This window comes from Coturnix japonica, chromosome 38, assembly GCF_054131305.1.
Source record: "Coturnix japonica strain WE chromosome 38, WE-NBRP24, whole genome shotgun sequence".
Taxonomy (NCBI): Eukaryota; Metazoa; Chordata; class Aves; order Galliformes; family Phasianidae; genus Coturnix; species Coturnix japonica.
Window position 1 is genome coordinate 4,400,289 of NC_140700.1, and position 23,096 is coordinate 4,423,384.

Consider the following 23,096-nt stretch of genomic DNA (forward strand, 5'->3'; position numbering starts at 1 on the left):
ACACAGTGACAGCAGCCGAGGGCTTCCAGGATCCCATCCCACTGGTGGCTGCAGCATCAGCCCCAAGCTGCCCAGTGCTGCTGTGCCCAATGCTGCTCTACCCAGTGCTGCTCTGCTCTGCTCTGTGCTGCCCTACCTGGTTCTGCTTTGCCCATTGCCACTTGCTGGTCGTTCTCTATGCAACCACCCAGGCTGGATCCAGCAACTTGGGCAATCCAGCTGTAATCATTTACTCCAGACAGGGACGAAGAGATTTGCTTAGAGTTTCTTGATCATATTTTAGCATTGCTTGAGCTCCGCAGGCATAGCTGGTGTGACAAATTAATTGTGCATCTGTGTGATTTATGTACCCGTGTTGATGTATGTCCTCACTCTCCTTATTTTTCAGCACATTTATCATTCTCATGTGGTCATTCCTTTCCACTCTGCACTTCCTACTGATTTCCATTTTTATTTGTATTTTTTTGCTGTTTCTGAATGATTCTCAGGAGCCTCATGTGGAACAGAAGAGCACTCAGACCTGTCCATGTGCAAACAGTGCAGGATTCGGTACAGCCCAGTGCCAGGGAGATCTTATGAAGTGCTTTTAATGCACTGTTTGATTTCAGCATGAATAAAACCAGAGCCCTGTTTTGTGTTCATGCTCTTGGAACCCGTCGTGAGTTTCTTCCCTGAGTTTAATATTTACTGGACCAGAATAACGTAAGACTTGGGATTCATACTCCCAAGTATGGACTCTGAGGCCAAGTCCATACTTGGGAGGACCACCCCAGTCCTTCCCCTGCTGAACTCAATGCACAGAGACTGGGGTTCTTGCCAAGGGAGAGCAATGAGAGCAAGGAGATGGAGTCTGGGTGGGGGTGCAGGTGCTGCTCATGTAGCTGCTGTGATGTGCACGGAGAGCTGGGAAGGTTGCACAGGTTATTTTTAAGTGTGGAGGAAGTTATGTAAGGTGGATCGTGCCGAGGGCTTATTTTGTGTTTCATGACTAGGTTTTAAAAGAGTGGGACTTGTAATTGCTAAATTGAAACGTTCAGGTGACACTTAGGTGGAGAAAAAAGTTGCGGGGTTAGGGATTTTATATATTATAGGGTTATATCTTCTTGGTCTTCACAAAGCAAACGTAACAGCAGGCTGTAAGGTTGCCCTGAGATGATAACATAGTTTATGCCCCAACAGAAGCTCTGCAAAGCACGGTCCTATTACACAATATCTTATACTTCACTGCTAATGCAAGCATCTTCCATTCTCTGCTGCAGCAGCCAGTTCTACCGTGACCACTTTGCTTCCCTTGGAGAGTGCACTGTTAGTGCCAGCAGTGTGCTCCATCCAGCTCCTGGAGGGGGAGCGGCGGTGGCTCAGGCTGCATGCCAGGATAGGGCTGAGCTGCAGAGCAGAGTGCAGCAGAGCACAGCCAGCACAGCACGCCTGGCAGCAGCTTGGGGATGAAGGCAGGAGGGTCCCAACGCCTGCAGGAATGAAATACATGCAAAGTGCTGTTGGTTGAGGATGGAGAGCTGAGCTGGCACAGCGGTTCCATGGGCAGAGCGACTGCAGCTTTCATAAATACGTGTGTCACTCAGAAAAGAACAATTTTCTCATCTCCCAAAAAGAGATTTTAAGGCCAACGAGGAAACACAGCTGAAAGCATGATCTGATTTTGGTTTATCATTATGATCTCACAGGGGTTCTGTTTGGAGGTGAGAATGAAGAAAGAAATCATCTTTTCTTAGGGGGAGCTTTTAGGAACTGTAATAACCCAGGAGCTGCTGAACCATCCTGAGACCTGTGGAGTTCTTCACGTTGCTCCCAACTCCCACAGTTCTGAGTTCAGAGCTGTGGCCTCAAATCAATGCACAGCACAGCAAAGAGCTCCAGCTCAGTGTAAGAGCAGGAACACGTGTGTGCTTGAGATGCAGTGCAAGCTGGATGCCTGGCCAAATGGGAGTGGATTATGTAGAAAAACATTAACGTGCTGTGGGTTTTTGAGGCGTATCCATTTTTCTGTATGCCTTCAAGAGACGGGATTACAAATCTTTTAATGAGGATCTGCTTTACATCCTCTGGCCATTTTGAAATGTTTACGAGGGAGCGTTTCTTTTCTTTCGTGCCAGAAGTGACACTGGAGGAAAACATATTTATACAGCAATAAACACATCAGCAGCTCCGCTTTTGTGCTCCCTATCTAATGCTGTAAAGCATCTTTGAGAACGCACAATGCACAAAGCAAGTTCTTTGTATCCCACCAGCCCATTGTTTCTCTTATTGACTAGAAGAGAGAGAATAAAGAAGTGCATTTCAATTAGAGCCATGGGAACTTCATTAGTGCCAGAGGTCACCCTTCAGCTCGGCTGGGCTTTGCTCACCAAGTGCTTTTGGGGACCAAGCGTGTGGCTGGGCTGTTATTTCATCAAGAAGCTGCTGCATCACTCTCAGAATATGAGTCCCATCTTCTCCAGCTCGTGCCTTTGTTGCATTCAAGAGACAGCCCTGAAGTGGGCACAGAAATGTTACAATTCTCTGAGCTTGTATTGCCTAAAGGAAACAAACAACCCAAAATCTCCTATCTGGTTGTATTGAATATAACCAATCCGTCACAATTGATTGCTCTGAAGTATTCCCAACCCTCACGCTTCCCTGAATGGGAGGCTGCAGAAGCGATAATTGAAGTAATTCAAATCCTCTGTAAGAAACAACCTTATTGTCTCCTGCTGAGGATGCCTTTGTAATTATGGAGATGAACTGTTATCTCTCAGCCTGTGGACCCAAATGGAAGAGGCCATGCAGAGCAATGGGCCGAACTCCTGCATCCAACCTGCACCACAGTGCCAGCACCTACAGCACAAAGGCTTCCAGCTGGAAGCACACAGACCTTTATGGGGCTTTCTGGAGGCATCCAAGAGCCCCAGCAATGCAGCATAGCTTCCTGCTAACCAATGACATGGAGAGGCTTGGAGAAGTCCAGAGATCCATCTTGCACTGCACTCCAGCAGCTCAGTACTGCTGTCTGCTGCTCCCTATCCGCAGCATCCCATAGCATCCTAGTGCTCACCTTGCCCTGCTTAAACCACATAGAAACTGCGAGACGAGTCCAGCTGTGTCTCATCTGACACATCTTAGACAGTGATGGAGCTGAAGGATCAAGAAACCCAGTTTCTTCTCCTCTTTTTTTTTTTAGCATAAAGTGCTCACTGTTAATTTAGCTCTGAAAGATGCTTGATGGATGGCAGCAGGTAGGCTTCTCCATTATTCTTTCTAATCTGCCTGATATACAATTGAAGGGAGCTTTTTAGGAGAGAAAAAATAAGGAGGCTGAGGAAATTCAGATCAGAATCCATTTACGCAGCAATTCCAGCATCCATTAAAAATAACCCATTAAATATCGCCCTCTTCTATATTTAGGGGACGCTCAGGTGTGTCTGCTCCTGCGCTGAAAGTTTTAATACAGATTTAATCATACCGAGTGTTGGGGGAAAGAGCTAATTAGCTCGACGAATTTAGCAGGCGGAGGTATATTACATGGGAAGAAATGGGTGATGGGATATTATTCACTGCGAAAGTGACTGGCCCTGGGGTATATCTTAAAGAATATGACGTGACATAATCCAGGTTTAAAAATGGAGAAAGTTGAAGCTCACATCGTCCTCAGAATCATTCCCTGTTTTGGAGTCTCTGCCTGCAGTGCCTCCCAACGTCCCACCCAGCTCCTGATAAATGGGATGGGAGAAAGTAATGGGCTTTGATGTATTTCCTTTCTGAACCTGTGTCGTTTCTGCAAATAATGGCCCTCATTTATCCCTGCAAGATGTACTTTTATAGTATCCATAAAATTGTTAATTAGCCATATACAGATGACCGCCGCTCAGCAGTTCTCAGTATTACGGTTCCCATATGAGAGCGGATTTAGGAAGGGGAAGGGGGCTGTTTTCTTTAGTAAGAAAGCCTATTTCTTAGCGTTTAATCACCCCGGAAGGCAGCCATACCACAATGGGAGCTCAGGCTCATGGAAGGCAGGAGGAAGCTCCATGCTACATTGCTCCAATAAGAAACGATTCATTGAAGTTCCCTTACACTTGTCCTTCCATTATCCCACATTGCATGGTCATGGACACCAAACTACAGAAAGCATTGCAGCCTTACTGACAGACAAAGAGAATAACAGCGTACTGAGAACTCCTATCATTGCTTTAAGGATGGCAATGGGATGCCAGAAACATGGTGTGTGTCAATGACTTTGCTGCCAGGGCCACAAGGTGCACAACAGAGCAGCACTGAGTGAAGTTGAGTGGGTGCTCTGCACTGCAAACGGGAACTGTGATCAGAAAAGTATATCATCAGCTTGTTTGGTACTAAAGCACATGGTGATATTTCTCCCTTCCAAAGCAAATTTCTCTTTCATCCTTCTGAAGAGGTTCATTTAATAGCGTGTGAAATGAAACGTCAACAAGAATTAGAACAAATGGCCTCGTAACACCCAGGGGATGAGCAGTCCCTGCTGGGAGGTGGCTCAGCATCACTGCAGCCCCCAGGAGCAGCCCATGGAGGGGATGGGGGCAGCTGCCCAGCAGGTGGGCTCTGCTGGGGGCTGGGGAACCTCAGCCATAATGATGGGGCTGAAACCCACCTGGGCACACAGGGCACGCACTGGAGCTGGGTTTGCTGAGTGCTCCTTGATAGGCAGAGTGAGTGCATGGAGAGCAGGGACTGATGGCCCTGGGAAGCACAGAACTGACATGAAAACAGAGATGTGAGGTATGCAAATAAATCTTGCTGACAGAATCTCTCGCTGGACTCATTATTATGGAAATAAATTTAAAATGTGACTTTTTCGGAGCTGTTGCAAGCCATCACTTTCAGGAGCTGTTGCATGCCTCTCTGAAGGGCTAGTGCTGAGATCTGCCATGTGTGGGGAACGCTTCTCAGATGTTTCTTGTGCTGCAGTGGAACAGAAATACTGTGAAAACTCAGTTCAGTTCAGTTGCCTCTTTGCTTTGTTACTAGTGCAGGGGAGGCTTGTGGGCTGCAGCAGGAAGGACTGTGCTGTTGCATTCAATGCAGAAGACAATTCAATGCAGCCCAGCTCCATTTACTGAGTGGTTCTGCAAATGGCACACAGGCGCCTAACAGCTGTAATTAAACAGACTGACCTTCCCATGCACAGACAGGAGAAAGGTACTAGAGAAGATGGATTGAAAAGTGAATGAGATGCCAAAGTAAATCTCTTTTACCCATCCCATGTGTCAATAGTGAGTTGGGAGAGCATCGTTCTCTGCAGCCTGAGTCACAGCTCAGACATAGGCTGTGCCTATGGGATCTTCTTTGTGCCCATCTTCCAGTGCAGCCCATCAGACACAGTTCTGTCCGACAGCACACACAGAACTCCTCTTAAATCACACAAAGCTTTGAGCACCTATTAAGGAAAGTGATGTGCTTTGATGGGAGAGGTCAGGCTGGGTTCTGCTCCGTCCCTCCTCAGGGCTTCGTGTAATGGGTTTTGTGTTCTACCACTTACAACTGCATGTTTTGCAAGAGGGATGTTATTTCCTACCATACACAAATGGCAATGTTTTAAAATGAATTTGCACTGGTAAAACTGCTGTATCCAGCTATCACTGGGTAACTGCTCAGTGAGTCAGGCCTTCAAGTCTTTTATTTTATGGTTATCTTCTATCATAGCTTTATATAGTGGTGTGATTGCTTTTCACATCTCATACAGAATCCTCATGAATCTTTTCATCCCCATTCAACCCGATTTTCATGGGACTTCAACTGCTTATGGCAGGTTTTAAATGTCCTTTGAGCTCACTGTATGCGCTGGGCTGTGGGCTGTAACTTCTGCTCACTTGATTTCTTTCTCCTCGGCATGTTTCCATAGAAAGGGCATGAAATTCACCCCTGTGCTGTAAAAGTGTTTGTGGCACCGTCTCCAGCTATTCCATTACACATCCTGCATGTCATTGCTTAACGGTGACAGTCATCTTGTGGTTTTTTATGAACCAGTGACAGATCCATCCAAGGAAAAAACACATACTGATGATGATTAGGCAGAGTGATTGCTGTTAAATTCCAATACTGGACCTCATCCACTCCTCTGCTGCTGAAGGGGATGATTTGTTGTGTTTCTGGCATTGCCTCTGGCTCTGGGAGCAGCATAGAACAGGGAAAGCCCTTCCATCTGTGGAAGAGCTGGTTGGGCTTTGTGTTGGTTTATCTCCTCCTGTGAGGGACAGCAGTTGTTTGCCACAATACGTGGTATTATAATGCTGGGTTTGTTTCATCGATAGAGCCTGGGCTTAACAGAATGGGATGGAAATCTGCATTTAGAAGATGAGCGGAAAAACAAACCTAGAGGCTGCATTGCACCTTAGATGGCAAGCTGACCCCTGTGGTTGTGTTTTGTTGTGATGGGTATGTGGGTTATGTTCTGTAGGCCAAGGTTTGCTGAACACCCTATTAGAATGAGACACCCACAAACACTTTGACAAGGAGTATATAGTAAAAGCCCAAATCCTTACATTACCCTGCAGTGGAAGGGGGCTGCTTTGCTGCTATGGAACATTTTGCATGCAGTTGGGCAGCGTTTGGCGCTGAGTCCATTCATTCCACCTTAATGCATTTCTGAATATAATTCCCAGCTGCCTGAGGCACATCCAAGTTTTCCTTCTGCAGCAGGAAGGTGCTTTGCTGTTTCTTTACCTGCACCATGGTGAGAGGAGGCCGTCCATTCATTATTTATGGTATTTCATCATTAAATCCCAGCCTTGCTTCTGGGAAGGCAGCAACTCCTGCTCACATTTTGCCAACTCATGTTTTGTCTTCCCTTCTGGAGCAGGAAAACACAGACCTGCAGAGCATCTTTTATTCTACCATCCATAACTCTGGGAGATGATTATTTTCTTTTATCTTTTTCCCCCTGTTTTCTCCTTTTATCTACGAGAAAAGATGGAGTTCTTTGATATTTTATTTAGACCCCATCGTGCTTTGGGAGCGAGCCCTGGAGCTGTTTGTGGATGGGCTTCCTGCAGAGCCATCCCATCCCCTGCTCCCATGCACATCTCCCACATCTGATGGGGCTTTGGGCACCAACATTTTTCACTAGCAAACATTTCCCACTGTATGTAAAGCACTGAGCACACGTGTTCAGATAAATGCCCTCTCTCAGACTGTGATGATGTAGCGGGTGGGCTTGATTTATTGTGCAGACAAGTGCTATAGGTAGAAGCGCTGTCTGCCCACACTGTTTTGATATTGCCAGGGAAGCAGTTATTAATGGCTACAAATTCTATCCAACTTAGCCATAGAGCTTCCAGTGCCTGGAGCTGAAATCTCTGCTCCTCACAAGATGCCCACAGGTGAAGGTGGATGAGGAACAGTGCTGCTCAGGACCCAGAGCCCCTTTTGCTGTGACTTCTGTCCCATAACAGCACTGCACATCTCAGTCCTCCCCACTCAAACCCTACAATCCCATTCCACTGCCACCAACGCTCCTTTTTCCTTGCTGGGACCCTTCAATGCCTGCAATGGAGGCACACTGAGGCACACTGCAATCAAAGTGGGCAGAGCCATTAAAGAATTATTGACACAGATGAGATTGCAGGAGGAAAGCTGTCAGTAAAGAGGCCCCAGAAGGAAGCGTGCAGCCACAGGCTGTCTTTGCAGCAGCAATGGAGGATCAGTGCTGGCCACAGCTAACGAGGAGGCTGCAGACGCCTCATTTGTTTCTGACAAAAAATGAATCATAAAAGCTGCTGAAATTCATTTTCAGTTCACAGTACATTTGGTGCCAGACTTTCATGCTGCAATCATGCAAATATATACTGACACGTACAAGTGAGCTGTGAGCATGTTTATTTACCCTGTGATGTGCACTTGAGGGCATGCATGCATAGGTTTAAATATATTTGTGAAGGGTGAACACCTGTTTTCTCCTCAGAATCCTTCATCTCCCACCAAATCAGCAATTGGTTCTTAGTGCAGAGTTTGGATATTCCCCCCCTTCCCCTCTTCAGATGCAGCCCAGCTCTGCTCAGAGGGGCACACACAGAGGATGGGCAGTGGTAGTGTGAGTGCAGCACAGCTATGGGAGCAGAACCATCCTAACAGCACTTTGTATCTGCTATAAACCTTCAGCTGGCCAAGAAAAAAACAACAGTCAAAATAAATACAAGCGTTACTATATGGAAGACAATGTTAAGATGTAAATCTTTCTCTTTCAACATCTGGAGATGTAGTTTCCTTGACCGAAATCTTATTCTCTCCCTTCTTTTCCAGTCTGGTAGAATTGAACATAATGGAAAGCTATGTGTGGGTACGTGATGGACTGCTGCTCACACAGCGGGTATTTGGACTCCCACCTCTCTGGGCAATGAATTGCACACAAGATCTGTCACAGGTCTGCGTGGGTGTGAGTTTTCCTTTGTGCCATTTGTCCAGACCTCTCTGTTGTGTCTGACCTGATGAGAAAGATCCATTCCAGGAGTATTTGTTCATAGGAGTACAGGATGGCTGTGGTTAGAGAGGAGCTTTGTTGGGTACCCAGTTTGGCTCTGTGTTATCTTATACGGAGAACACCCCGAGGGCTGCACCAAAGGAGGGGTGTTAGGACACTTGTGTTGGAACTAGCCACGTTAGTGCACATCCTTGCTTGTATCTGAACTTGCCAAGTAATGATTAAACTTGGAAAACAGCATCTACCATTTGTTGCTTTTTCTGAGCCATCCATTTAAATGGCTGTTTGTTTTTTTTTTTCCCCACTAACAAGTAAGAAACAAAGCACTGCAACTTTGTCTGCAGCTCCGAGGAAGAACTCGATGGTGACAGCAGCTTTGCTCTGGAGCTACAGATATGTTTTCTATCAGTAAAAGGAGGTTGCTGTTTACCTACATTTTATCAGTTCAGAAGGCTTTCCCTAGACTGGAAATCAAGCTTGTTCAATAGAGCTCATTAGGTAATGAGCTTATTCACTAAGCTCATTAGTAGGGGAATTCATCCCGCTCAGCCCTCTGCAGCCCAAATCTTGTCTCCCTCAGCCTAGCTTACTGCTCGTTTGACCCTTAGCAAGAGAAGTGACTTTTACCTAATTTGATCTGTTTTGCATATTTTCATTCAACAACTGCCTCGCTGAATGAATGTTTCTATTATTTAATCTGGCCTGCTATTCCTCTGCAGCAGGAAAATATCTACAAGGGCTGTAGTCTTTATGCACGACGTGCCAAGGAGAGAATCTCGTGCCAGCTCATTTCAAGAACTGAAGCCGAGCGTCTGACTCAGTAGGACTCATCCTGTTCCATGATGGATGCTCCCTGGATGGAGGAACAGACGGTGGGGCAGATGCAAGTAGGCAGGAGAATGAAAGAGGCACGAGGAGAAGTTGTGATTGCCTCCTGCGAGCTGCCCGTGATTGCCCATCTGCACACAATGGCGTGGCCATGCAGGGAGCTTCAGAGAACACACACAGCAGAAGAAAGGGATTTCGTATTGTGGTTCAGCCTATGCAGAGATCAGAGAGCAACGAGGATCTCTCACGGGGTGGGAGATGAGCTGCTACATCTTCCTGAACCAGCGGCATAGCTGAGACGTGTGACAGCAAAGACGTGTGCTGGCAATAGTGCTCCATTGATTCATGCTCAAAGTGGAACGTTTTAGTCCTATTTCTACTCATTTCAGACACTGATTACTGGAAAAAGGCTCCCATGGTGTCAGAGTTTGTTGGATGGACGAGAGCCTCCTTCTGCCTTCCCTCTGAAGAAGGAGAAAGAAGCAGTTGGATCTCTTCTTTAATACTGATGACAAAAGGTCGAGCAAATACTGAAGCCTCAAAAGGCAATAAAACAGAGTTACAAGGAAAATGAATTCTGAGCAATGGGAACGGATAAGTTTGTTTGTACCCCAGCAAGTTGTGTGGCTCAAAGGGAGCTGAGCTCTGGAGCAGTGCCCACCCTGTGCAGACCTGGGGTGTTCAGTTTGAGCCAGTGCACGGACTGAACACCCATGGGCAGTAAGAACACATCAGGCATGTTCTCTCAGCTGCCTTCAAGCCGTGTTTCATCAGAAGGAATGCTGCTGGGCAGCTCTGGAGCTGTGCAATGAGCCAGGCAGCAGGATGGGATGATGGTTTGCTTTCAGAGCACGCTCCTGGTCCAAGCAGAGGCAATGATGGAGACGGGCAGCTCAGAGCAGCAATCTCCTTGCAGCTTTCCCTTGGAAGAGAGCTCACTTCTGCCAAGCACCAGGTTGCAAGAATAGCTGGCTTGAGTTATCCTTTCCAATTGAAAAACAATGTGTTATTTTTCTCCTTACCATGGTGACTAATTAATAGTTAAGGAGGATGAGTCCCTTGTGCTACTGCTCCTACCAAAGTAGAGAGAAAGTGTGTCCTGTTGATGACACGCTGTGTACAAATTACACACCAGAAGAGCGTGCTGACGTGGAAGGGAGAACTGTGGCAACCGGGTGCAAAAACAAGGAGGATAAAGTAATAGTGAAAGTGTTTTCTTTTGTATAGAGAAGAAATAAAGGGGCTGTCAGGTTGTGGGGAGAAACCTTGTTATCTCAGAGCTGTGCATTTAAACCTTAAAGGCTGAAAGCAAATGGGAATTTATCATCTGCTGCTTTCACATCTGATGTGAAACCCCGTATCTACAGGCAAGAGAGAAACAGCAGCAATTTGTGTCTCTTAGACGGAGTCACATGCACAGAAGGGATAAAGCAACAAGAACATGAAAAATAATTATCTGCATGAAAAAGCTGAGGGTACTTCAGCAGGCTGAGGACGTGTTGTTGGGCCAACAGCAGCTGCCAGAAGCCAACCTGACAGCTTCCACTGCTGCTGCAAGGCAGCAACTTGGGCAGTGCAGGACTGGGGTCTTGTCTTTGTTACTGGGAGGTTTCATTGTACCGCTGCACTCTGAGCTTGGCTCTGTTTGAGCTCAGCTTAAAGGGGCACATGGCCCCATTCTGCAGGGCTGCTCTCTGCAGAAGCAAACAATCCTTCTCGAGGGCTTTAGAGCAGCCAAATTTCGCAAAGTCCTGAAGGCAAAAGGCTGGGGCTGATCTGTGTTTTAATTCTGCTGCAGATGGCAGGATGAGATGAAAGCAGCAGGCTGCCCCAGGCGCTGTGCTCGGTGCCTCTCCTGAAGTCTCATGGCACAGCACAGCTCTGCACGGCTGCCCACCTCAACACGGTGCTTTCAGATGTGTTTGTAGGGGAATGGATCCCATGTACAGCACTAAGCAGCAGCGTGCAGCCCAGACCCAAACCCTACAGCCCCGCACAGACATCCCCAGTGCAGAACCAAAAGAGAAAGAAGTCACTAACGAGTGAGAGAAGGAAAGGGCCAGATGTTGCAGCATCGTTCCTCAGGCTGCAAACCCAAATGAAAAGCAGGGAAAGATCTGCACCTTTTAAAGAGGTAATGAATTGTTTCCTCCTCCGGCAGGCAGCGATTTGACTTGCCACATACCTCCGAGTAATTTCCCAGCAGGTTTTAATGTTGGAACAATGGCATTCTGCTAGATATTGATTTTTAAATAACTCTTCTACCCTTACTTGTAACCTGAAGAGGTGAATTACAGCCTTTGAATGTGCTTTAACGTAGTGCTGGTAAATGGTGGCACTGACAGTGCCTGTCTGGGAAAGACAAGGGGCTGAGCCCTGCCTGGGGTGGCCAAAGATGGGACAGGTTTGGCACAGAGCAACCCTCAGTGTAAGGCACAGAGCATCTGCCAGGCTGAGCCCTCTGCTCCTGTGCTGCATTAAGCACACCCAAACCTGCTCTGTCTTCTGGTAGCACCACAGCATCTCTTGTCCCTGGGTACCTTGATGCAGATGGGCCCAGCAGCACAGCACCAAAGCTCTGCACCTCTCTGCTGGTCCTGCAGCTCTCTGTGCCCATGCAGCAATGCACGCTTAGAGCAGATTTTGACTGTGTGGATGTAATCAGCTGAGAGATGTAATTCGTTTTGGCTAATTCGTTGCAGGCCTTTAAGTTTCCTTCCCCTTTCACCGCCTTCATACTGACAGTGGCTACTCTGTCCCCTATTTTCAGCTGATTGCTGTAAACTAATTACTTTTACTGGGTCAGCGCTGTTATGAAATTATCATTTTATGAGCCTAAAAATAACTCAGATCCAAATCAGCAAGCCAATCACTTCCCTTCATCCCCACTGAAAATACAATGCTCTCTGCAGTCTGCGTCTCTCAGGCACTCGCCGTGCTGCTGGCTGGGGAGGGAAGCAGGAATGAGGAGCTGCAAGAGCTTCCTCAGCTCAGTTGCTATAGATGCATCTCTGCCATTGGTAAGCATAGCAGTCATGTTGTGGTTTGAGGCAGTGCCGTTACTCAGCATCATTCAAAATAACATCCTTCTCGCACGAGTTTGCCTCGATGGAAAGTTATTTGGCCTTGCCCATTAGAAATGGGGTGTGTGCAATCATGAGAAGTAACCAAAGCCACAAAAAACCCATTTTTCAAGGTTTGGTTTTGGGTTTTTTTTTTAGGGGGCAAAATGCACTGTATCCCACTTGCTATAATAATGAATATGGGCATTTTAATACTTCTGGTGAAGGCAAATAGCTCAAAAATGCGATGCTTGCTTGAGATCTGCAACAAGGCAGTGAAGGAAAAGGTTCTATCTCTGCTTCTGATACAGAGCTGTTCTGCACAGTACCTGTAAATCCATTAGGGGAAGGAAATTGATACACACTTCATATAAGGTGAAGCTGGAGTCAGGAGAACGAAAGCTCAAGCAAATGGCTTCTTTGTGTAGCTCCATCAATTCATTGTCTGATTGGGCTGTCTGTATATTAAATTCAAGCTGCTCCCTGGCCTGTGGGTAGAAGAATTGTTGCCCATAGGAAAGAAATGGGGAGAGTGATGATGTGCTGGCACCTCGCTTTACAAAGGACACATCCCACAGCTCATCCATCTTCCCACTGATGATGTTAGACACGCAAAGCAGTATTTCTATCAGAGCAATATTTCTGATTCCACTTAATGGCAGTTACTGAGGTAGTGACACACAACACAGGATTACGGGGCTGAGCCGCACGGCATGGCAGCGCTCCAGGGCTGATTTATGGCTTCCATGACTTTGCAAACTCCTCCTGGGTTGCATGAAGGAGGGTGAATGAGGGTTGCTATCAGCCTATGGGCCCTGGGGCTGTGCATGGAGCAGTGCTGCAGAGATGCCCATCAGGCAATGCTGGCAGCCCTGCAGTGCTCAGCGCTCAGCCAGGCTGTGCTGCTCAGCCGGCAGCGCTTTGGCACTGCGAGTTTCACATCCTGTTCCACCGCTTGCATTTCATCCCATTCCTTCCTCCCCCAAGACTGAATGCCAGTGAAAAAAAAGAAAGCCCAAGAAATCAACAAAACAAATAACAAAATGGTCGATTACATCACCTCACTCTCGCTTCCCCTCCCTATACTTTGCAGAACCTCGGGCTCCAGCTGGGTAACCTCAAGATAGTGGAGCAGCCCCCAAGCCTGAGCCCAGCACCCCCCCAGCACTCAGGGATTCCCATCCTTGCTGCAGAGCAGACATTGCAAGGCCATTACATCTGCTGTATGACTTCCCCACACTAATGTGGCTCCTTCAACAAACTCTACAGATACGGTTCTGCTGTCCCAGCACAGTGACCAGCGCAGCCAAACCCTAAAGGGACATTACAGACCCCATGGGGACAAGTGTGGGCATGGGGGTTTGCAGCCACTCTGTGCTTAAAGAAGCTGCCTGGGAGGCTAAACATACTGCTGCTGTCAGGTGAAAGGGAAACAGCCATAAACAGCAAAGGGAAACATGACATGGGAAGAAGCAGCCCAGGCTGCAGCGGGGATGGGGGAGGTTTGTCACTTCATCCCTGTTTGTCACATTGGGGTACAGGGATGTGGGATCAGCCCCCTCGGAGGCAAACCCCAGTTAAGAGTAAATGGAAACAATGTGCTGTGACAAGTGACGCGATTTATGATAATTAAGCTGTCTCAGTGTGGGTGTAAAGCTGATGGCCATTGCATATGAAGTGAGTTAAAAGCAAGAGGGGGCACAAATGCTGGCAGATAGAGGATGGGTGCTGCAGAGGAAAGTGCTGCTGCGTGGATTGGATGGCTGGCCTTGCATTAATTTTGAGTAGTTGATTCAGTGATTCAGATTGATTTGAGACGCACCTCAGAGTAATGCTTTCATTATAAAACCTCCTGAGCAAAATTTACCTCGTGCTAAATTAAAACAGCCTCTATTAAAGCGGGGCTGAGGAGCACAGCAGAGAGAGCTCAGAGATGCAGGGTCGGAATCATTTAATTCCTTTGCTTTGTTTCCCATCCCAGAAAAGCTGCTGTACCTCCCTCCATACGCTGCTGATTTTCCCTGTTGCTTTTGTGCCTTTTGCTCAAAGGAAAAACCCCTTTATCACGATTGTGCACCAGGCTGTGCACAGAGGCTGCCTCTCACTAATGGTGATGACTTCCTTGCTTCCAACGGAACAAATTTAATTTACTCCAGCAAATATCTGGCTTGGATTTGTTATTTTAATTATTAACGTTAGTCAACTGGAACATCTGTTGATGCTTTCCCAGCTCTAACCTTAGTTTGCATTGTCAGTAAACTTTCTCTTTATATGAAACAGGCTTGGAAACACGGGAGAAGTTATCTTCCACATTGCAAATCACACTGCCACAAGCAAAGACATTCCAGCGCCAGGGAAATGTTCATTACCTGATTTAAGTCTCAGGGTTCAAAAGAAGAAATCTATATGCGTGTGTATACATTTGGCTTAAAAACTGTGGCACTGTATATTTTCTGTTTCAATTAGTGGCTAAAGCAGATGATATTGGGATGCTCTGAGCAGGGCTGGGATGGCAGCAGCTAACAGGCAACTGCTTAGAGAGGTGAAGTGAGATGGAATAAGAAGCATGTTAGGAACTCCGGCTGCTTTTCTGGCAACTGCTGTGAGATGGGAATTGCCAGCGCTCTCATTAGTAACAAGATCCTTCCAAACATTGCTAAGTGATTTCTGAAGAGAGAGAGATGAACTCTGGTGTGAAAATGCCAGGAAAATGGGAATGACGTGGGGCCAAAGAATTGTTTCCGTGGCTGGCTGATTTTGATGCCATAGAGCTGCTCTGGGTGAGGGGCTGACGGCAGCAGCCGACCCCAAGGAGGTCTGCATAGCACATAGCATCAACTTGTCTGTCTAGCACGGGGTTTGGGAATACAGCAGAGGGTTTGGTTTTGTACTGCACAGCAAGGTGCTAGACCCATAGCAGGTGTGCCTGGGGCAGGCAGGTGTTGGCAGAGGGCATCTCTCTTCAGGAGCTGCCTTATAAGTCTGTGCTAATGGCAGCAATCTCAGCTGGCAGACTGTTTGCCAGAGACACCTATTTTAATTAAAACCTTGCAACGGAAAGCCCTAAATTAGTAATGCTCCAAGTGTAAGCTTTAAGGCTTTGGTAGCATGTTATCGGTCCCTTTCCAATGAATGCTTATAAAGCTATGCTTAAACATCTGGGTGTTTTTAATTCTTGTCGACTCATTTAAAGCACTCATTCATCTACAATTTTCTATGACTGCAACAGACTGAGGACACTTTCAAGTCCTCAGGAGCACTCTGTTTTGTCACCTATGTGTTCAGTGAGGAAGGGAAAGGGAACAAGACCAAGCATGGATGGGAGCAGAGCATTAACTGCATGGGTTTTACCAGGAACTTTGGTTCCCAAGCAACACTGAGTGTATCCTTAACCCCAATTTTCCTATGACAAAGATAGAAAGGACATCCATGTGAACACAACGTGTCTGCAGACAGAAAGATAGGTGCAGTTATATGGAACAGAAACGGAGGCAGCCTTCTTGTGACTATGACAAACATCGACATTTTCACTTAATGAAGAATTCAGACTTCCAGCTGTCACCAGATTCCGCGCCTCCCTGACAGCTGAATTACCATTTCAATAATTTACAAGTGCCATTGCGAGCCTGTCCATGCCTAATAGGCACAGAGAAGTGTTTCAAATCAAGCTTAGAGGAAAGAGCGGTGACCATAGGACAAGAGTGAGGATTGTCTACGTCTGAGCTCTCCAGTGGGAAAACTCATTGCAAAGTAACGACAAACGTTGCGTGTCCTGATGGGTGGCATTAAGAGATGATTGCCTACTTTCTTTTTACATAACCCTGTCAGGGTGAGGGCTCGGCCATTCTGACAAAGGCTTTTGTTCATACAGAAGCTCAAATCTATAATCTCAGTAGAAATATCTGTAAGGGAGGAATGAAATAGAAGGGAAAAAACAGCGCCCTCCAGGCTACGTTCCCTTTGCTTTGATTATTCCATTACCTCTGCACCTGTCCATAGCAGTGTTTGAAATTCTACCACAATGTATGCCAATTACTTTTTAAACTCACCACTAAACACAGACGAGAAGCCCATTTCTTGCTAAATTAAGTGAGAAAAATCCCACAGAACGTGTCCTGGAGATCACTGAGTGACTGCAGGAGCGCAGCAGCCCACAGTATCCATTTGAATTCAGCACATCTATAACTCCTGGCATGCCAAACAAAGAAACTGTGACCAACATTGCGAAAAGAGACAAAATATACGTCAGAGATTCAGTGTAAAATCCATGGCTCAAATGAAAGTCTGAAAGAAACCTGAGCACTACTTGCCAACTTCTTTCCTCTTCTCTCTCCTGCAGAACAAGAGTAAATCAGCACCTACTGCTCCATAGACTGCTTCTCCTGCATTCACCTCCCATTGTGCCAAGCTTTTGTCTGGTGGGTTTAAGTGCTTTTTCTGTTTCATACATCACATAAACACAAATTTATCAGTTATCAGGCAAAGAACAATCAAATCTTTAACACTTCCATTCCCTTTTACAACATGCATCCAGAAAACTGCTTAGGAGCAACTAAGTCTTGCTCCTACTACACGCTTGCAGGCTGCTGAGTAGAAGAAAAAGTAATACTCACCCAAGTGTTGTCATGGTTACAATAGTGTACCAAAAGGAAGCAGGAATACTGGTGAATTTGCTTGCTGAGGACCCTTTCTCTGCATAAAACATCACAGTTGCAAAGATGATAATTGCCATAGTGAGGGAAAAGAGAAGAAAGCCAAGCTCAGAGGCACAGCTCTTCAAAGTGTAGCCCAAGATTCGTAAGCCTTGGGAATGGCGAGAGAACTTGAAAATCCTGAAAACCCTAAAAACCCTTAGAGTCACAAAGGCTCCGCTGACGTCCTCGTTGTTGGTCATCACCAAACCGATGTAGTATGGCATGATGGCCACCACGTCAATGATGCTCATCACGCTTCTGATGAACCTGTAGCGACTTGGGGCCGCGAAGAGTCTCAACAGGTACTCAACTGTGAAAATCATCACACAAGCCGTGTCCAAGCAAAAGAAAGCCACAGCGTATCTCTCCCCACATGGAAGATCCTTGTTCCCCGGCACCGTGCCGCAAGGGACAGTTTCCACGACATTAGTGATCACAGAGACAGCAATAAAGAAACCGGTGACGTAGTAAAAGACTAAGGCTAAGGTGCTGGTGTGGGGGTTCTCGAAGGCTCTCCACATGGTCTGCCGGAAGCTCAGGGATGGCATGGACCCTTCCTGGTTGTTTTCTGAGTCATTGTCGTCCATCAGCCGCTCTGCATTTTCCCTCTTCCTGTCCTTGTACTCTTCGTAGCAGCAGTCCCCAATGATTTCAGGGAGGATCCCGTAGAAGGCAAGCTCTTCATCGTAGGCAGAGATGCACTCGTACCTGGGATAGTGCAGCTTGCCAGTTCTATAAAAATTTAAGATGCACCTGAAGACCTCAGGGTCCCGGTCGAAGAAATACTCCTTGGTGTCTTCATTGAAGAAGAATTCCTTCTCTGTGCTGCCCAGCAGAGTGTCCGGGTACCTCTCAAGTGTAGTCCTCCAGGTCTGGAAACGCCTGCCGCTCACGTTGAGAATGATCAGCTCATCCTGCCTCTTGTTCTTCTCTGTCGGAGCCAGTGGCATGGGACAGTTGGCCACCGGCATCCATCCTATGGCAGCTGCCCTGGCAAAGGGCAGCCACGCAGCCACCCCCGCAGCCATTGTGCCCCCGGCTGTGCTACTGGAGGGGATGGGTAGGACTCAGATCAGCTCCATCTGAAAGGCAGAGCAGATAAAAGCATAGCACAAAGTCAGTCAGGGTGTCTTGCTCCATCGTGCTCAAGAGACAGATCAAAATGGGCACAAAAACTTCAAACCGCCGGCTTGCCCTTATCTCCTGTATGAAGGGTGATGTTAAAGAAGATGCAACTCAGCGAGGTTAAGGCATTATTATGGATTGAAATTTTGAATAGCAAATGATTCCTCATTAAAAGCTCTTTAAAAGTAGCATAAACACAGTAATTTATATTTGCCTCCTTACAAACAAGACTAATCCATAATTCCCCAGGTGTAAGTCTCGTGCTCATCCATTTAACTACAGCTGTCAAGAAAGAGCTGGGAGTGTCAGTGAAATCAGCCTGCAGTTCACCCAGCAAAACTGCATGCCATGATGAGCCATGACTGTACTGAACTGGGTTTCCAGGTATCAAAAGCTCAACATATATCGAAGCTGATCACCTCTCTAGTTTTCATCTTCTCCCACCTTTAATTAAGAACCTGGGCTCAGCAGCACTTTATTGCTGGTCTCTTGGATTTAGAGGTGTGTTTTACTGAACTGAAACACTGCTTCCCTCCACTGGACCACGGGAAAATGTTACCAATGTAGTACCAGGAAAAGCAGAACAGGGAAGCCTTCAGGTTTGGACAGCTTTCTTCCAGCAGCATTATTACCAGGAGACCCTGATCGTTTCCTGGCAGGCAAAGACAAAACTAAAGGACCATTAGTCTGAACTGAATTATGCTCCCTGCAGTCTGGATATATCCCAACTTGTCCAGACCCTCAACCACTGGAAGCCAACATTCTTTGGAAATTATAGTGCTTGCTATGGTTCTGATCTGGCCATGAATTTTCTTTTCCTTTTCACTCTTTGGTCTGAGTTCTTCAAATACTTAATCTTTTAACTTACATTTACTTTTACTTCCCTGTTGTTTTCCTAAGTCTGCCAGAGAATTATCTGGAGAAAGGTGCCATTATCATATGAGATGCATTAGGAGCCCTATCAAAAGCCAATCTATCAATGGCCATTCCATTGATTCCACTGACTCAAGCCCTCAAAGCCTAATTATATCCTCTACACGGTATCCTTCTATGCAATTTTACTCCAAACATTTTTAATTATATGAAAGCTGCCATCCCAGCCAGTGAGGCTGCAGCATTATTGATTTCAACAGCCATCAAAATACTGAATAAAAAATGATGGAATCAATCTGTGGCAAAAACAACTGAACTGCTCCCAGGAATGCTCTTTCCTCTTCAGGACACATTAACATTCATCACTTTAATGTGGAGTATCTCTCTGTGCAATTTTACTATCTAAAGGACAACTGAAGTCCCTCATGCGAACATCTCACTGCTGCTGGAAGAAGTGTTGTAATTATGAAACACAGAATAATCCATAGTGATGCTTATCCCAAGGAGATACTTTTCACATATGCACGCACTAGAGCCAATATCCCACCATATTTTGCTACTGAGGGTTGTTCCGTATCATGAGAAAGGGGCTGCAAAACAGGAGGCAGAAAGATGACAACCATTTACAGGTGAATAACCAAGGCACCAAGATAACTCATCCTCTCCCTCATCTCCCTGCTGGTAAACTCTCTTCTGTGCCTTTTAATTTCAATTAGTGGTACCATCACAAGTTGTTCTTCCAGGACTGATTGGTTCTGTACACTGACCTGAGCAGCTACAATGCAGCAGCTCCTCATCTTCCCTGATTTCTCTGGGGAACTTTATTAGAAATCTCTTCTGTACTTATAACTTTGGCTGTAAATTCCAGGTTACCTACATTAGCTGCCAAGGCTCTATAAATACTTCACGTATAATTGTTCTAATGAAGCACTGGTAGCTCATAAGTGACTTACGCATTTTTAAATCAATTTTTAAAGATAAAATGGGTCTTTCCGTGCTATATGTGGGGAAGCTATTAATACCCCAGCTATGAAACAGGCAGGGGATTAAAACAAGAGAAAGAGAAGTGTATTCTTCCATAGAGGTTTAGTTCCCATTTCTTCAATAGAAAGGAACGCAACTAGTTAAGTGAACTTAGCGCACGCAGCTCTGTTTGCAAAGTTGCTTTTATCTGTCCAATTTGGTCCTCAAAACACTCAGAAAAGCCTTTGTCTGATGTAATTTGGGTGTCTGTAAGAAAGGACTGAGAGGCCAAAGAACACTCAAATCCCTCCTCAGAAAGGCTTTGCTTTCTCTTGCCCATGAATCTTTGGGACTGCTCTAAAAGAAGAGGCAGAAAACTAAGAGAGATGGAACTGGATTTATAAGTCAGAGCTGCACAACTTGCTTAAAACAAAACAAAACAGTGTATCTGTTAACTATGGAAAGAAGCCCCTTTTCTGCTGTCTGTATCTGGGTTTGGTAACTGCTAACCATTCACTTCAGGCTGGAAAGCAATTGCCTGGGTACAAAATATAGTGTATGGGCGACAGAGTCTCTTCAGCTCGCATAGGAAACAGACACACTGCAACTCTATCAAGCACGTTCTTGCCTACACACACATTCCTGACTTTAATTACTGTAATTTCTGCATGCAGTTTGGAAGCAACTTGTATCAGTAGCCTGTTGACGACATTTAGAAGACCTGGTGCACAAAATATAATCATTTGCCTCTGTCTGAATTTTGAAGTCATCACTGGTGGAGAAAATAACTCTTTTCTGTGGACAGTTAGGAGAGGTTCCTGGTACAAGCACATGGGGTAGGAAAGCTGTTGGCATGAGCCCATGTCTGCGGATTCCAGCCCCATCTCCATCCCTCCCCACTGCCCACTGTGCACCCTGATGTGATCCCAGGCTAAAAGCAAAGCCCTGGCGTGCTCTGCTGGATCAATGGAGCTCTGGAGGAAAACTGCAGAGAAAGTCATTGCTGTTTACCTAAAGGATCAGCAACTAAGTGACGGATTCTTACCACATTAATTTCTATTGCCATTGCCTTACTTAATAAATGTCTGTTCACAGCCTCAGAAAAACAGAACCAAAATCTTGTGGCATTTCCATTTCTGGAAGCAGACAGGGCTGATTTAAAATACGGCTGATAAACAAGTGAGTGTCTTAATGAAGTACAGTGCTAATGGGAGTGAAGAGCCTGGAGATCATCCCTTCTCTTGCTCTCTCTGCATAGCTGGGTCAGGCTCAGACAGTAGAGATACTCTCGCTTAAGAGCAAAATATGCCACTCACAGCTTCAAAATCCTCTTTCAGCCAAGTATTCCTTTCTCTTCCCTTCCCAAACTTTCTGCAAAGCATCCATTCAGCCAGGTGCAGAGATATGGGAGCAAAAGCAACAGGCTTACAATAAGTGCATGCCAAGTCCTGCCCACCCCGACAGCCCAGGCGCCCCATCTCGCAGCACCCCATTACCTGCAAGGAATTGCTCCCGGATCCCCAGGGCAGGAAGAGCCCGAGGGAACGGGCAGGGAGGGAGCACCACTGCTCAGAGTACGAGGTGAGCTGTGCCTGCCTCCCGACTCCCTCTCTAAATGCAGTCAGAGGCAATCAGAAAATGCAATCATCATAGGGAAAATAGAGAGAGAGAGATGACTAAACGGCTTCTCCCTCGTTGAAGCGGAGACAGTCTCTCTCTGCCTCTCTCCTAAGCCGGTTGGGTTTGCCCCCTCCCTTCCCAGCCCCGCTCGGAGCTTCAGATCGCTGCCAGGTTCCGGAGCATCCGCGGGCACGGACCTACGGGGGGATGCAGCCAGAGGAGGGGTGATGCGAGCTACCGGAGGCACAACAACCGGAGCCATTAAACGCACACCCGAGCCGAGGCTGCGGGCCGACGTGCCGGCACCGGCAAGGCTGGGGGCCGGGGGGCAAGGTGTGCGATGAACTCCATCGGCCCCTCCCGGAGCCGCTGTGCCCCTCCAGGTCCGTTCTAGTGGAGAAGAGCCATTCTCCAGCACCGTGAGCCCACAGGCAGCCTTAGCCCGGGCAAGAGGCAGGAATGAAAAGAAATACCCCGGCCTGAAGCCGATCTTCCCCTTTCTCGTTCTCCCCTCTCCTTCTCCCACCACGTCCCCTTTCCTTTTCATCCTGCCGTTCTTGCTCGCCCAGCTCCTTGGCAGCTCTTACCAGTCCTCTCTGCATCCCTCTTTCATTTCATCCGCGGTCAGAAGTTGGACTCCGGGTGCTCAGAGAGCTGGCATCCTTGCTCAGTTATGTTTGCCGGCGAATCTCCCTTCAATAAATAACTCTCAGCCCAAGCGAGAGCAACCCAGTCGTGCTCCGCTCTGCCGGGCAGCTCTGGCACTGACTGATGCGCCGCAGCGATAGTTAGTGACTTCCATAAAGTAAGACAGATACGTACATGGAATAGAGGAGCTCGGCTGTCTCGCCATTGCCTCGCATCCTTCCCCAGCTCAGCTCCTCACTTTAATCTATCGCCGGGAGTTCGGGGGCTGGAAAGCAGAGGGTGGAACAGAGGGAGGGGAGGGAGCGGAGGGAGAGAAAAGAGCGGAGCAGCGAGGAAGGTGAGAGCAGGAGAGGGAATGCGGAGCGGGGGCGCGGACGGGCGGGAGTGGCCCCTGCCCCTCGCCCCCCTCCCACGTCGCCGGCGCTCCCCTCCCCGGCTCTATCGCCGTCCCTCCTGCCCCGCTCACCTCCGCAGGGTCCCGGACAGCCGTCCGCCTCTCCTCTCCCCTCCTGCCCTCCGCTGCCGGCCGCGGACCCAGCCGAGAGCGGCCGCTGCCATGCGGCTGTACCGGGAGCGCGGAGCGGGGGCGGGCGCTGTGTGCGCGGGCGCGGGGCGGCGGCGGAGAGCTGCGATCAGCACCAACGGCGGCGGACAGCTCCGCAGGGAGCGGGCCGGGGTGATGGGAGGGGGGGGGGACCGAGAGGGGTCGGGGGGCTGCGGGCTGAGCTGGGGGTACTGAGCCTTATGGGGGGGTTGTTTGGGGCCGGGGTCCGATAGAAGGATGCGGTGAGCAGGTCTTGCCCTGCAGCCTCCCTGTCCCCCCTCCCCCCTGCC

The 23,096-nt window shown here is 47.5% G+C and overlaps 1 protein-coding gene across 5 annotated transcripts in view; it reads right to left on the reverse strand.

Moving 5' to 3' along the window:
• The window catches only part of KCND3 (potassium voltage-gated channel subfamily D member 3), an 84,471-nt gene extending 61,643 nt beyond the window's left edge, over positions 1-22,828 (reverse strand). For 2 of the 5 annotated variants that reach the window (XM_015885346.3, XM_015885350.3), the window contains exons 1-2: positions 22,729-22,828; positions 16,953-18,115 (exon numbers count right to left, since the gene is read on the reverse strand). In XM_015885346.3, the coding sequence (XP_015740832.1) occupies positions 16,953-18,061 (1,109 nt within the window). In that variant the 5' untranslated portion in view covers positions 18,062-18,115; positions 22,729-22,828. Of the gene's footprint in view, positions 1-16,952; positions 18,116-21,490; positions 21,761-22,201 lie in introns of those variants that run through there. The other 3 variants (XM_015885349.3, XM_015885348.3, XM_032449256.2) reach the window with 3 other exon arrangements.
• Positions 22,829-23,096: the final 268 nt, after the last annotated feature.